The sequence below is a fragment of the Cryphonectria parasitica genome (assembly GCF_011745365.1).
Source record: "Cryphonectria parasitica EP155 unplaced genomic scaffold M406scaffold_6, whole genome shotgun sequence".
NCBI classification, from domain to species: domain Eukaryota; kingdom Fungi; phylum Ascomycota; class Sordariomycetes; order Diaporthales; family Cryphonectriaceae; genus Cryphonectria; species Cryphonectria parasitica.
Genome location: NW_024468914.1, coordinates 1,955,758 through 1,970,282, shown reverse-complemented (window position 1 = coordinate 1,970,282; position 14,525 = coordinate 1,955,758). Strand labels below are relative to the sequence as shown.

The following is a 14,525-nucleotide window of genomic DNA, read 5'->3' as shown; positions in this document are numbered from 1 at the left end:
CAGACCACTTTTGTGAGTTGGCCATGTCAGCTCCACCTTCAGCTGACACCAATGCATCACCGTGACCCGCTCTAGCCAAGATTTTGAGCCACCTTCCGCCTTTAGCTGCTCCGAATAGTTGCCGTAGCCAGGTGTTATGACCCATCCAACATGCAGGTCACGAAACAGGCCCCGCCAACAAGGAACCAGGTGTCACGACCCAACGTCGGACAGTCAGCCAGGATTACATAAGCAAGGGTTAGGGTTATAAAGGAGGGAGGATCGGTGAGATCGCTACCGATCCAAGCAAGCCTCACACCACGGATCGCTGAGCTCGCCAACGATCCATCAGAGCTAATATAGTCAACAGGACTGAAGAGCAGGATATATAAGAATACGTTCATTACCATTAGATAGACTACTAGACATAGCTCTTTAGTCGTCAATCTAAGTATTCATTTGTTACACACTTGAATAGCTCCAAAGGCGAATGAAAGCACTTGCACGGATTGTTTGTTTATATTTCCGTATTCAGTTGGTTACTACTTTGACACCGCTCTTGTTAGCATAAACCCTTGTGTACTTTAGGATCTTCGGATACTGCAGTGCATCATTACACCAGGTTTGAATTTGTCATGCCACCTGCAGTAGCCTGAACAAATGAAATGTATCCACGCAAGTCTAGATACCCTGCTCTGGCTGCGACTGAGGATTTGATTGCAACAACGGATCACATCTCCGGAGATCATGGCTGTTCTGGGTGGGCGAGGTCTCCATCATCCTGTGGTCTCTTTCTGCGTGAGACAGGATTCTGACCAAGGCTCCGCCACGCATGCCAGGGAGAAGAGTAGAGTAGGTAAAAATGCTCTGTCCGCTGAGGCATATAAGTGCCTTTGTATAGTCTGTAGTGCTCTACCCAAGACTTCCCTGTCTCTATCAATTTTACTTGTCTCCTCTCGTTCCGTAGCAATGGCTTGCTCTCAGGACCCCAGTTATGCCATGTCGGCAGAACTTGCTACCATGAACTCTGAACTCATAGAGCTGATGCGTCGCTCTTCCGGGGATGACAGAACATTACTGGCATATGGAGCGCTGTGGACGGCCTGGCTGTTTAACCAAACCCTCACTCATGAACTTGGCATGAAAGGTAAGCTACCTTCCCGGCCTCAGCACAACTTCGGCTGATCCTTGACAAAGCATTTATCAGGTGCCAAAGACTCGTTCTTCCCTGCATACACATCAGATATGAGCTCCCACTTCGCTGAGCAAGAGACTACCTCTTGGAACGATGACAGAGACTCCTTCCAAATACTGATATCATCTGACGATGACGACTCAGTAGAGTTACATCCAGAGGTGTGTGAAGCATTGGCCTGCCCTAGTGATTATGGAGAAGATTGGATCAGCGATTCATTTCTTTACCATGCTTCGTTCGGTGACTCCAATGAAGTAGATGGCAACCATGACGCGAACATATCCCCCTACACCTTCGACGACCACAAGCAAGCCACTACAGGGTCCTTGGATTATACGGCGAGCTCAGTACCAGTTACCAAATATATACAGGCAAAGGTGCTCTATGGTGGAATTCGTGGGTTGTGTCGACATCTGAAGCAAAAATGTTTTGAAATGGTATAAGATGAAAGTTTGGTAAATGCTGAAAGGATAGAAGTCAATCTCTGTATCCTATTTGCTTTTCAATAGACTTTGCTTTAGTGAGATAATAAACTGATCGGAACTTGAAGCTAAGACTTTCAGAAATCTGATCTTGACTCTGATAAAAACTACCCCATCCTCCTTAATCTTATCAACATAGCCACATGCTGCTTCCTTGTGGCGATATCTGACTTCTGAACAGATCATTGTTGACAAGCCTACGCCTACCACCCCTTTAGCTACAGCCTTTGCTACAGGTTTCATATCATGTCGTGCCCGACTGTCATTTTTCCGCATCCTTTCTGCCAACTCGTCCAGGTATTTTGTTTCGGATATGGACTCCTTTGCTTTATAAGAGCTAAGACCTCGCACTCTTGGACTGCAACATCCCTTGCATAACTTTCACTTAATCCACCAGGAGCACAAGAGGGTTTATGCGACTCCTTTCACAGTTGCGCGGACCTGTATCGTCCCACCCCCATAGTACTACCAGTGACTGCCTTCCGAGTGAGGCTGTCAATCGAGGGAGGTAATCTGAGGTTGTGCGAGGCCAGGTGGGTCACTGGCCCCACTATCGCCAGCCAACCTAGCTATAGCCCCAGTTAGCCAGCTTTTTTCTTCCCTTCCTTTCTTTTCCTCCCTTTTTTCCTTCCCTAAGCGCAGTCCAATACAGTTCATTTCCCATAGAGGTTCTCCCTATGATTGGTTCTTCCTGTTGCTGAGTCATTCTCATCTTGCTATGTATTACGTAAGCAATATTCTCCACCAATTTTTCTTGGAAGCTATGACACATGGCGGCTTATCCTGAACACCTACTTAATGCTCTCCGCATCAACAATACAAGCCTGCAGGAAACTTGGAAGCCAATCACGACCGGCTATGAACCCCGAAGACCACCATAATGAGATCGACCAGATTCTCGACGATATTCTCGATGAGCTCGGGAAGCGCCGAAGAATCGAGAAGAGCTTTGCCAAAGAACTACCCAAGGTGCGATATGGGAAATGAACTGTATTGGACTGCGCTTAGGGAAGGAAAAGGAAGGAAAAGAAAGGAAAAACAGCTGGCTATCTGAGGCTATAGAGGTAGGCTGGCGATAGTGGGGCCAGTGACTCACCTGGCCTCGCACACACCCCCTCAGCCAACCTCGCGAGCCTCGCTAGCGATCCTCCTCGTGGTGTTTTCTCTCCTCTAGGTCCTACTCACTCCATCTCGTATACCAGATCCCATTTCCAATCCATTCGTTGTACCCTAATAGATAGAGCACTGTTTGAGGCCTAAGGCTTGGACGAATTGGCTGTGTTTGATAGCCTCCAACGGCTTCGTCAGGCTATCAGCTGCTATTTCCTCTGTGCTTACGTGCTGAATGCTGAAGTAGCCCTCCTTCGTCTTCTCGACAACCTATTTGTACCGGATATCTATATAGCGAATCCTGGCGGCGTTGTTCCTGTTCAAGACGTTGTATTTGGCATTCAGGCTATTCATAAACAACAACAGTAGCTTCTCAGGGTGTATACTAAACTTCTTAAGAAATGATCAGATTCAAAGCAAGGCTTAGCTAGCTGGGATGAGGTTTACGAACTCGGCCTCTGTAGTAGATAGAGTGATGAGATTCTGTATCTTCGATTTCCATAGCACGGGCGCACCAGCTACGAAGATGATGTATTCTGCTGTTGATCGATGCGTTGAGAGGTTATTACTAAAGAAAGCATCTGTATACGCCTTGATAATGTTGTTTATTAGCATCTTGCTGTTGATAATAATGCTCAGATCTGAGAAGCGTTCAAGATATCTAAAGAGGTGCTTCTGAAGGTGTAGATGCATAGCTGAGAAGCTTATATTGCTCTTCGCTACCTTATTAACTGTATATATGATATTAGGCCTCGTACCTGTTAATAGCTAGTTGAGAGCATCAGTTCTCTTCTGATACATCTTTGTTTCCTTATTCATAGGCTCCCAGTTCTTGGGAAGTTCGAAGCTAGCAGACTAAGGAGTTTTTGCTAGTTTGGTGGATTCGAAGCTGTACAGCTTTACGATCTTTTTAGTATATTCCTCCTGCAAGATGAAGATAGTTGCATTCTTCTCATTCCTCTTAATGTTGAAGCTTAGAAACTTCTTTGGATCTCCCAAATGCTTGAGATTAAATCGCTTGCTAATAGCAGCAGCAATCTTGTTGATATCTGAGAGTATGAGGCTAGCTATCAGCATGTTGTTGATGTAGAGGATCAAAAGAACTCTAGTCTTCTTGTTTCTGAAGATATACAGCTCGTTGTTGAAAGGCTTGAAGCTAAGGTCTTTGAGGAAAGGTGTGATAGTTTCAAATCATTACAGGGGGGATTGTTGCATGCTGTACATTCCTTTGATTATGAGCTAAACCTTGCTATTACAGCATCTGTAGCTAGGAGAAGGTTTAACAAAGATTCTATTGCCCTCAGGGATAGGGAAGTTCAGAAAGGCAATAATAAAGTTGAACTTCTTTCAAGCTAAGCTTTTGATGGCGACAAAAGCTATGAAGAGTTTGATGCTTGTTGAGGATGCAATAGCTGAGTATATATCCTCCATAGCTCAGCTCTCCATCTCGTAATTGCTACATATAATAAGCCTTGTACGAGGAATCTTCTTATCTTCCAAGGAGTTCTTAGGGTTGTTCTTGAGATCGAATACTTACTTAGCAGGAAGGATGTTTGCATCTGGGTCAGAGTTCAACTAGTTGTAAGTATAATTCTTCTCAAGTTTAGCAATGCTCTCGTTGCATGCAAGCTTCCAAGCTTTATCAAAGTCAGGCGATTGCATTGCCTGTTTGTAGTTCTTGGGTATATTAGAGGTTTTGATATTAATAAGATACTGAATCTTAAGTGCTAATAAGCTGATGAACTCGAGAATTAGTTTATAATTATTGTAAGGAATAGTAGCATTGATAGCAAGAGCATTCAGGCTTTTCGAGGAGTCTGGAAAGCTTATGCAGTTCTTGCCTTTGGCTGCTTGTTTTGGCTGTTCCCTTGTAGGGATTTGAGGAGTGTTTGATTGAGATCAATGGGATCTCGGGATGAGCTTCTTCTCGATCAGAACATCTTCATCTCGTACTCCCTAGGGGATATTATTATAAGGAAGGCCTTCAACGGATAGCAGGATTCTAGATGGTTCTTCTACTGATTCCTCCTCTTAGCTTGTTATATCTCATTCCTCTACTATTATATCTCCAAGAACCTCTCTCTAGCTCTTTATCTTGTTTGTAGGGCTGTACTGAGAATTATTCTTCTGGCTTTCCTCAGATTCTTCCCTGCTCTGCATCTTTGTATGTATTTCTGGCTTAGAGATGCAATCTGAGCTTAGCAATTGGAAAGCTTCTGGAATCTTAGTTGGAGTTTTATTCAAACTTGCATCAGGAGTATAATCTTAAGAGTCTAAGATTTCTTGGTTCTCGATAAGCATATTTAGTTGGATAATAAGCTCTTGAAGGGTAGATAGGGTATTAGCTTTCTCGAGGATTATTGTAATCATTATGAACTTGTTCTTAATGAAGATATTGCTGAATTCAGCTATATGCTTGATCTCTGCTATCTCTGAGTTGTTCAGAGAGGAGTTTTCGCATTCTTGTATCTTGATAGCTACTGCTCGATAGACCTTATCAGCTTTAGCATTATATACTCATATAATCTTCTCTGAAGATATATTCCAGAAGAGAAGCTTAATCTTGATGCTTGTTTTGGCGTATTTGTTGCTTGATTAGCAATATGCTTTCTTTATATGGATTCAGACTTTACTGCTTACGATTCTGAGGAAGCTAGCATCAGGAATCGCCTCCTTGTTGAGATTTAAGCGTTCTCCCAACAGCTGAATAAGTGCTTTGTTATCCTCGTTTGCTGTATATAGGAGAAGATTGATTATGCAGCATGCTGCTTCTATTGTAAATAGCTACAGCTGTGAAGGAAGATTAGCTGCATTGTGGGCTGTTCATATCTTCTTGACTATATCTCAGCCAGCTTTTTCTGCCTTGCTGTTTATTCACAATGAATGAGGAATAGTATAAAGAATAGCAATGCTGTTCTCGTTTGCTCATCTTATGAGCTTTGAGTTCTTGAATAGGGCTGTAGCAAGGCTAAACTCTGGTTTATTGTTACATCCAAGAGCTTGAATCTTCCTGCTCGATTGATGCTTGAAGAAGGCAATAAACTCTCTGATTTAGCTGAATATCTTGTGCTTTCTGTTTGCAAAGTAAATCCAGTGGAAGTTTGTATCCATATCAACGAAATGAAGGCAATAGCAACAGCTATTATATCCCTCCTGAAATTCAATGAGATCAAAGCGGATAAGCTGGCTAGGGGCATTGTACTTGGGTTCCTGGTGTTTTCTATATATATTCATGAAGCAGTTCTCTAAGCATGGTTTGCAGTAGAAATCCTTGTTCTTGATAATCATGATGCTAGCTCTCTTCGCTACACCTTGTATAGCTGCTGAGCCAGCATGCATAAAGCAATCATGAAGGCGTTTATATGTGATCAATATAAGCATCGCTGGTTTGGCTAGAAAACCACCCCCTGAGGGTTCAGAGCGGTTGATAGCTTTTAGGACTAGCACCTCCTCTTTCCAGTTGATCTGGCATATCTCTTTCTTGTTTGCAGTATTGATAATGTGGTTCATACAGCTATTAAAGCCATATCCACACGCCATCAGCTTACCTACGCTGATGAGGTTGCAAGGCATGCTTGGGGAGAATCTGGCATTCTCGAGCGTAATAATAGCAATCGATCTATTATTATATATTACATCGAACTATACTATTCCAGCCATTTCTATCTTGAAGGATTCTGCTGCTGATTCCATAGCTTCCTGTTCGCATAGTTGAACCAGATCCAGGAACTACTTGGGGTTGTTAAAGAGCGTTTCTGAAGCGCTTGTATTAGCAATGATGCTATTCCTCAAGAGTTTTCCGTTCTCGACGAGAGCAGAGATGGCAACTGTAGCTGGTTTGCTAGCTACGCTTGATCTACCAAAAACTGTTGGTTCCGCTGTGATCAACGAACTCGTCAATGTTAGCTGAGCTGTTTAGCCTTGAGTGTTGTTCCTGCAGCTTCATCCAGACATGCTATAGCATTTGCTACATTCCTTACAGTGTTTCCAGCTAGAAATAAGGTATTTCTTGCATTGGCAATAATAGGAAATCTTCTTGATGATTGACTTAGGCAGCTTTATGCTGTTGACAATGCCTGTAAAGGGCAGGGAGTCCTTGCAAGGCCACTGCCTCGCACCCCCTTGAGCTCCTTCTGAAGTATTCAATGAGGTTAACATTTGAGCTGTCTTCTTAAAGGATGAAAAGGCCTTGTTATCTATACCTGTAATAATAGCTGAATTGATCTCTGCTATAAGGATATCCCAGGTAAGCATATTCAGTTTATAATCCCTTCTAGCAGATGCATGCATTTCTAGTAGCATATTCTTAATCTTTTTCAGAATGATAGCAAGAAGAAAGCTCTCTGAAAGCTTCAGTTTGAGCTCCTTCAAGCATCTCTTCATATACTATAGATCATCTCTAAAGGCTTAGAGAGTCGAGTAGTCTGCTACCTTGCAGTTTGCTAGTTGTATAGCTATTTAGTTGATATAGTCTTCTGAGTGCTTAGGAATCATCTTGAGAATAGCATTATATATCACATACAGGTCCTCTTCTTCTACAGGGAAGCTAGCATTCATTAGCATGCTCCTCATCTTGTACAATGTGCTTTGAAGAAGGGTAATCACTATTCCCTGCTCTTAGTTCCACTTATTCCATCTCTTAGAATCCTTCTCTTTATCAAGCTTAGGAATAGAAGATTTGATGTATTTGCTCAAGCACATCTGCCTAAGAATCAATACTACTATCACTAACCAATCCTCGAGATTCTTCTCGCTGAGGAGGGTAGGGATAGCGTAGGTGATCAGCTGCTATAGCCGACTTGTAGGTTCCTCCATCTTCAACGAACTGTCTTGCTAAAGGAGAAGGTTTTGTTGTTATTATTGCTGCAGTTGAGAGGCTTCTGATGCCTTTATTGCAGCTGTTTGTTGTTATTGCAAGAGTTCTTCGCCATTCTCAACATCCTCGCAGTATGGTCGAGTGGAGGTTTTCAGGCCTCTTTCTCGTGGTTTTTGGTGATTTTGACTGTCGCGAGTGCGTACGAGGTCAGAAATCAAAGGTGGGCTTGTAATTCAGGGTCAATTGACGAGGAATATCGTCAAATTGATGAAAGAAGAGTGTGAGGGGTTATAACCTATGGGAAATGAACTGTATTGGACTGCGCTTAGGGAAGGAAAAGGAAGGAAAAGAAAGGAAAAACAGCTGGCTATCTGAGGCTATAGAGGTAGGCTGGCGATAGTGGGGCCAGTGACTCACCTGGCCTCGCACATGCGAGATGCCTCCGATATCACGACCGGATCAATCTTTCTTAAACATGGCGGCATAGCAGCCTGGGTTGTGTATGCCTTGATAGAAAAAAAGACAAAAAATACCGGCCACGTAAAAGGAAAAGGAAAACGCAGACTTCTTCTCCAGCGTATTCAAGCCCTCAATGTCGAACAACAGCAGTCACTTGCAGAACAGCTGGAGGCAAAGATTACAGACAATCAACGAGAGTACTTCCAAAAATGCATCACCGAGCTCCTTGCTGCGAAGACTGGCAATGATTCTGAAAGGGAACGCAGCGCCACAGAAGGCTCTCAGAGGACAAGAGACAGTTCGCGGTCAGGACACGGCGCAGGACATGGCGCAGACAACAGCGAGGACACGGCGCAGGACACGGCGCAGGACACGGAGCAGGACACGGCGCAGGACACGGCGCAGGATACGGCGCAGAACACGGCGCAGACAAGATCGCAGGGCAACAGCGCAGACAACAGCGCAGGACACGGACACCGCGACGGCATAGATTCTGCAACCCCTCAACTCGCGATACTAGGACAGGTCTTCCGGATGCCGTCTACGATCACACGACGCCTTGAATCTTCTACAATACCTACTTCAACGGGTGCTCTCGTTCCCAACCCAATCGAATACTTTAAAGAAAACCGACATATTTTCACAAGCGCTTCCATTGCTGTATGCAATCGCATCTTCCCTGACTATCTTGCCAGATCCATCCCAAAGCGAGCCAAGCCTGATACAGTTGAAGCAGCAGTCTCAATGGTAGTTCTATCACAAGACTTTCCAGGGTGCCTGCTAAGGATAGAGGTCACAAGTAGCAAGATTGAATACATTGCTTTGCACTTATTTCACACACGACTAGAGATGGCGGATGGTCGTCGTTATCTATGTCTAGAGAATGGTCAAGAGGTTGCTCCCTATCCTTGCATTACGCTCCAAGAATGCTTTCTCGAATCCATTGCTAGCTTCTTCGGCTATTAAGTTGCACAGGCAATATTCGCTACTCCGATATACCAGGCAGAGGTTCGAGAAGAGAAAGATAGGACAGGCTGTGTCTCGATGACAATCTCTGCTGCGGCAGATAAGAGCGCAGACATTTTCATCCAGTTGGGACTGAGAGAAGGCTTGGAACTTCGGAACAGATTATATACCTGATTTTGATAGTGCTATATAGGTCTACTATTCAATCGCTTTTTTTTAAAAATCATTTTTAAGCTGGTATCAAGAAGCAGAATAAGATAGAGAATGATACAGGAAGGGATAATCACTTCACATTGCCCTCGGATATAAGGTCGAACCATGGGAGAAAGCGGTTGTGAAAGTTGAATATGCCCGGTATTAGCAGGAAATAGGAACGCAGAAGCTAAGAAACCGCTCTATCCCAGCAAGAGCCGAGAGCCTTCAGATGCTTCAAAATAAAATCAGAAACACTTCTCAACAGCCTGTAATCCTTTAACTCAAGTTTTATTACAAGATCCATTATTACTATCAGACAGCCGTTCCAAAATACCATATCCAAGTAATTCATCTCGGTGAACTCACATATCTCGCAGATATCAATGAGATCAAGATCATCCTGGTGATCGCTTTGCTGCAGATCTTTCCATCTGGTATCGTACTGACTGCAAAATTTGACGAAGTTGAAGGGATCCATATCAGCACAGTCAGCAACATCCCATGCAACTCCCTTGATAGTGGCTGCAGCAGATATCTTATCATCATCTAATACTTCTGAGCGGATAAGTTCCCAACGATGCTTTGGAAAAGCAAGGTCTACAGATGTTAGCATAAAATTTATATGATATAAATGCCAACTTACTTGGTTGGAATGATAGAGAATTAGGGATAGAAATGCCCTCCCTGTTGGAATCTTGGAGTTGACGAAGTAAATGCATCGCTTGGCTCAGCAGGTACCGGATCCTAGTTATCTCCTCTTGAGATGAATAAAGATTCGAACCAAGAGAACGAATGAGATCTCCAGGCGTAGCATCGACTAGAGAGAGCAATCTTGCCACTCGGATCAAAGAGCCTAGGATCTCAGAAATATCTATCTCAGGTAGCTGAGGAGAAATGTCTGGCCTATCCATGCTGTGAGCTGAAGCGAGCAAGGGGGAGGCTCGGGCTGATGAGTGCTGAGTATCAGTCATTGCTCTAACAGGAACAAGTGATAGAGATACTAGTGGTGAAGGCTGGCTAGTTCCAGGGGCATATTGATCCATGTTGTTATGAATTTCGAGATATGCTTGGAATGTAGAGTCATGCTTTGAAAACCGGAAGAGCTGCAGCCTTTTTATGCTTGGAGATAGATCGTTGGATAGAACTACCCATGAACGAGCCCAATGCCATACTACTATTGTAATTTTTTACTTTGAATAGCTATAAGTAATGTTCTATAAAACAGGTTTGCAACTCATTCTGCCTGCTAAAGATTCCTATTATCAGAAATGATCAGAATAGTTTAGAATCAATTTATACAGTAGGGCTAAGAATGCTTTTTTGCAATATAAACAGAATCAGCATATATAGCTGAGATACTATCAGAAGCAAATGCAGCTTCACATTTACAAACATGCAATAGTGCATTCGAGGCAATCATCCTTATCTACTATACCCCTCTCTCTCCCCCAGCTTTTGTGCATTGTAACTCATATCTGTGGAAGTTAGGCAATTAGTCTCATGCAAAGTACTTAATTATGTATTTACATGCTTTAATCATAGAATCCAGTTTCCTACTTCATACAGCCTAATTACGAACGATATAACGATTATTTTCAAGTAAGTATGATTTTTGGATAGTATGCACGGATCTCATGCAACTGCTAATCATCCCATGAAGTAACATGCTTCAACATAATATTCACGAGATATATATGCAACCAGGGTAGTCAGGCGAACAAGCTTGAGATATTCATTCCATTCTCTATTCAGTCTAGTTGATTGCTTTCATACTATTGTTGTGGTGGCCAGGGTGGTAGTCCGTGGGACATGGAGTACAGTGGGTCAAAGGGTTCTCATACATATAAAGGATACCACCCACTTTTCAAATTCTTTAGCTATAAGCAACAATCAAGCATCCTTTCTCTTCTTTTCAATTTTGAACCCTTTGGACAGGTCTAAGACAGGTTTTTCACCCTGTTCTTGTGCCCGTGTGGCCTTAGTTTGCTGTCCTCATCTGTACAGGCACGCTTGGGTTGCACGAGCCCTTGCTCATTGCTTCAGCAGCTGTTCGTTCCTTCTTTCGAAGGCGACGGCGCCCTAGTTCTGGTTCACTATCTCAAATCATTCACATTACCTGTAACAAAGCGCAGTAAGCAAGAGTTTATCCAAAATGCTAGCTTATTTTTTTGCAATGCAGGGATTTATTCAAGCTAACTACCTTCGCTCATATCAAGCTTTTTCGAAAAGCTCTCACCAGAATCCATTTTAGATATATATTCTCTGTGGAAAAGCTTAGCTATTAAGCATGAGATCTAGCTATCTTTGTATTTCAGATATTGACATATTTGTTCAGTTCTAGAGTATTTGTTAGTTAATAAGTATAATTTGATGATCTATGAATTCGAACTTACTGCAATGATTAATTGATAATATATTTAATGAGATATGATATTTAAATTGGAAGCTCTCTGAGGATTGCTGATAGTTCTTGATATCGAGTATGCAATAGAATATAGCCTTTTGATTTGCTGCTATACAAGCTAAGGATACTTCATTGGAATACTATAAGGCGAGCTTGATTATATAAGTAGCTATAAGTATAGCTTTGTATTTTCTGCTTGAGTAAATACCTTGTAATATAATCTGTATTATACAGTTGAGTTGTTATAACTCACTTCCTGTATCTTGCAAAGCTAATTTAGCAATGATTTCATTAGCAAACCTCGCTCCCCTTTTCAGCTGATCTAAGTGTTTCAGTTAAGAACTGTTTATAATAATCCTCAAGATCTTATTGAGCTCATCTGGCTCTGCTCATTCAGAAGTATACAGAACAGAATATAAAGAAATCAACAAGAGCTCGAGAGCTGTTCGATTATTTTTTCCTAATATACTAATAGCTAGCTTTTCTGCAGTATTTATTAGCTTTTCATTGTTAATTATCAGAGGAAGGCATTCTAAAAGTGTTTGTAATTCAAAGCATACAGATATGTTGCTTGTTCCAATTCTCTCTGCAAGCCTTTGCTATTTCAGCTTTACTAGCTGAGGAGTAGTACTATTGTTGCGCAAGGGTTGTTCCGGATTGTAAAAAATGAATTCGAGGCTATTCATCGATAGTACAGCCATCTCATTCTTCGTAGGTTTCATTTTGGTTGCATGCATAATTGTGAGATATGAAGGTGAAAGAATAACTGGTTCTGAATGAAAGCAGGAAAGTGCATATCTGAGTTCTGCTTGAATCAGCAAGCTATATATGCATAAAGTTCCTCATGCTGTCAGCCTTAGTGCAGGTCTGCAAGATTACTCTGACTAATCTGGTGTTCACTCTTAATGAATCGGTGAGTTGGCGTCCGGACTAGGCACTTATCAATCAGTTTTGCAAAGCTCAGCATCTTGAAGCTCTTGCTGATTCCTTTCAGAAATCTAATTCCGCACCCAAAATGAGCTTATGCATGTATTCCTCAGTAATAGCACACCCAAGCTGCTAACGAGATGTATGCAATAGAGTAGAGTTAGCCTAGCAGCTGAATACTGCACAAAGTATATGCAGTCTCTCATATTTCAAAGCTCCTCTGTCAACATTGCCCAAAAACGCTTATATTCCCATCGTATCTTTCCCCAAGCCTCCTCATGGGACAGCAGCGAGTCTCCCGGAAGCCCTAGCCTCAGTCTCTAATATCAATTCAATAGCTCATCCAGTGGGCTGATTTGTTGTATTGAACTATTCTAGCAATTCCGAAGCTATAACTAATATGCTCCTTATCATTGCTCGGATTTCTGCTAGCAATACATCGCCACTTGCGCTAGCTACAATTCGAAGGAATTGCATAGCACAACATCTAATGTTAGCAGAATCTCTGCTCATTTTCGTGGATACTGGTTTCTCTGGTGATCAGCAGTTCGACTTCGGCACAGAAAGCAGCTGCCAGTTTCAGTTGCCCGCTCTGGACAGTATTGGATGACGGCATTGTTCTCTTCGCTTCGAAAACCGAATCTTGAAATTCCAGAACTTTGGTGCATTCTCCGATAGCATAAGAACTGCAATCATGATAGATGGTTAGCAATGGGAAACTATACATGGTATTTCCTTGCGTTTGTTAACTGGTATTTTCAAAATTGGTTTCAAATTCCATCCTCATCTTTCCTTTATTGTATCTCTTTAAAGAAGAGAGGCTTGATGATAGTCTTTCAATCATTGAAGCTTAGGAGTTTAGGAATATGATTCCTATAACAAAGATTTGATGCAAATTTCAGCAGCATCATTACTAACTTAAGCTTAAGATAATAAAAAACTTCCAATATATACATTATTGCCAAATGCTATTACTATTGAATTGATTCTAATATCAATTTCCAGAAGAATCTAACTTGTTTGTTAAGCTACAATCTTGAGACTTTTATTATTCTAAGCTCTTGCATTCTGAGCAATCTGAAAGATCATTATAGTAGCTAGCTATTTACAAGCATTGAATGCAATATTATTGCGCAGCAGAGCCTTTCCAGCTTCTATTATCTTTATGATTATGGCTTAATCTACTGAAATATTGAGTCTAGCATAATTCTTGTTTCGTATTGCAATGGAGCTAATATCCAGATCAAGCTTCATGATTTCGCTGGCTTTACAGATGATTCTCCACCTTGGTTACTTTTCACCCTACCAGAATCGCAGCTAAGCACCGAAATCGCACCTACATGGCGTGGCGATAAGTCAAAGGGGGGGGTTTCCGCCCATCCGTAGTTCCCGCCCACCCTGGTCAGCCACACTACATATATACATATATATATATATATATTGATTAGCTTTACATACTATTCACCCACTACGATGCAATCCTCTTCATCAGTAACTAATTCGATATCGCTCTCTTCATTCTGACTATCCTCGTCTTGATTGACTGCTATTTGGGCTCTCTGTATAGCCTCAATATCCGCAAACTTCGAATTCGGGCTCACATCAACCTTCCTTCTTTTAGTAGGCCTCATCGCCTCAACTTGCTTTTCCAATGCCTTATTTCTTTCCAAGGCTTGAGCAAACTCTATATTCCTCTCGCTATAGGCCTTCTGTATCTTCCTAAAGAATAGGCGTTGCTGTGGTGCTGATAAAAGACGGTTCCGATTCTCCTGTAGCTGTTGATATAGCTGTTTAGCCTTTCGAGGGGTTGAAAAGGTAGCTGGCTGGCTCGAGGAGGCTTTTGAGGATAGCTTAGGTGTGCGAGGCCAGGTGAGTCACTGGCCCCACTATCGCCAGCCAACCTATCTATAGCCCCAGTTAGCCAGCTTTTTTCTTCCCTTCCTTTCTTTTCCCCCCTTTTTTGCTTCCCTAAGCGCAGTCCAATACAGTTCA

The 14,525-nt window shown here is 42.3% G+C and overlaps 4 protein-coding genes across 4 annotated transcripts; 2 read left to right on the top strand and 2 right to left on the bottom strand.

The window, feature by feature from the left end:
- Nucleotides 1-948: 948 nt before the first annotated feature.
- On the top strand, nt 949-1,617 carry M406DRAFT_74116 (uncharacterized protein; the record flags this gene model as incomplete). Its single annotated transcript, XM_040925700.1, has 2 exons — nt 949-1,126; nt 1,187-1,617. 2 exons carry the CDS (start codon nt 949-951, stop codon nt 1,615-1,617), a joined length of 609 nt encoding a protein of 202 aa, XP_040774482.1.
- A 2,112-nt stretch (nt 1,618-3,729) lies between these two features.
- M406DRAFT_224912 (uncharacterized protein) lies at nt 3,730-3,927 on the bottom strand (the record flags this gene model as incomplete). Its single annotated transcript, XM_040915708.1, has 1 exon — nt 3,730-3,927. A coding segment is annotated over one exon (198 nt), but the record flags the coding sequence as incomplete, so codon positions are not given.
- Nucleotides 3,928-6,541: 2,614 nt separating this feature from the next.
- M406DRAFT_74115 (uncharacterized protein) lies at nt 6,542-9,007 on the top strand (the record flags this gene model as incomplete). The annotated part of the gene is made up of 6 exons (XM_040925699.1): nt 6,542-6,667; nt 6,749-6,768; nt 7,003-7,012; nt 7,510-7,539; nt 7,572-7,788; nt 8,130-9,007. 6 exons carry the CDS (start codon nt 6,542-6,544, stop codon nt 9,005-9,007), a joined length of 1,281 nt encoding a protein of 426 aa, XP_040774480.1.
- Nucleotides 9,008-9,460: 453 nt separating this feature from the next.
- M406DRAFT_74114 (uncharacterized protein) lies at nt 9,461-10,245 on the bottom strand (the record flags this gene model as incomplete). Its single annotated transcript, XM_040925698.1, has 3 exons — nt 9,461-9,468; nt 9,569-9,799; nt 9,846-10,245. The coding sequence occupies 3 exons, from the start codon at nt 10,243-10,245 to the stop codon at nt 9,461-9,463; spliced, it is 639 nt and encodes a 212-aa protein (XP_040774479.1).
- Nucleotides 10,246-14,525: the final 4,280 nt, after the last annotated feature.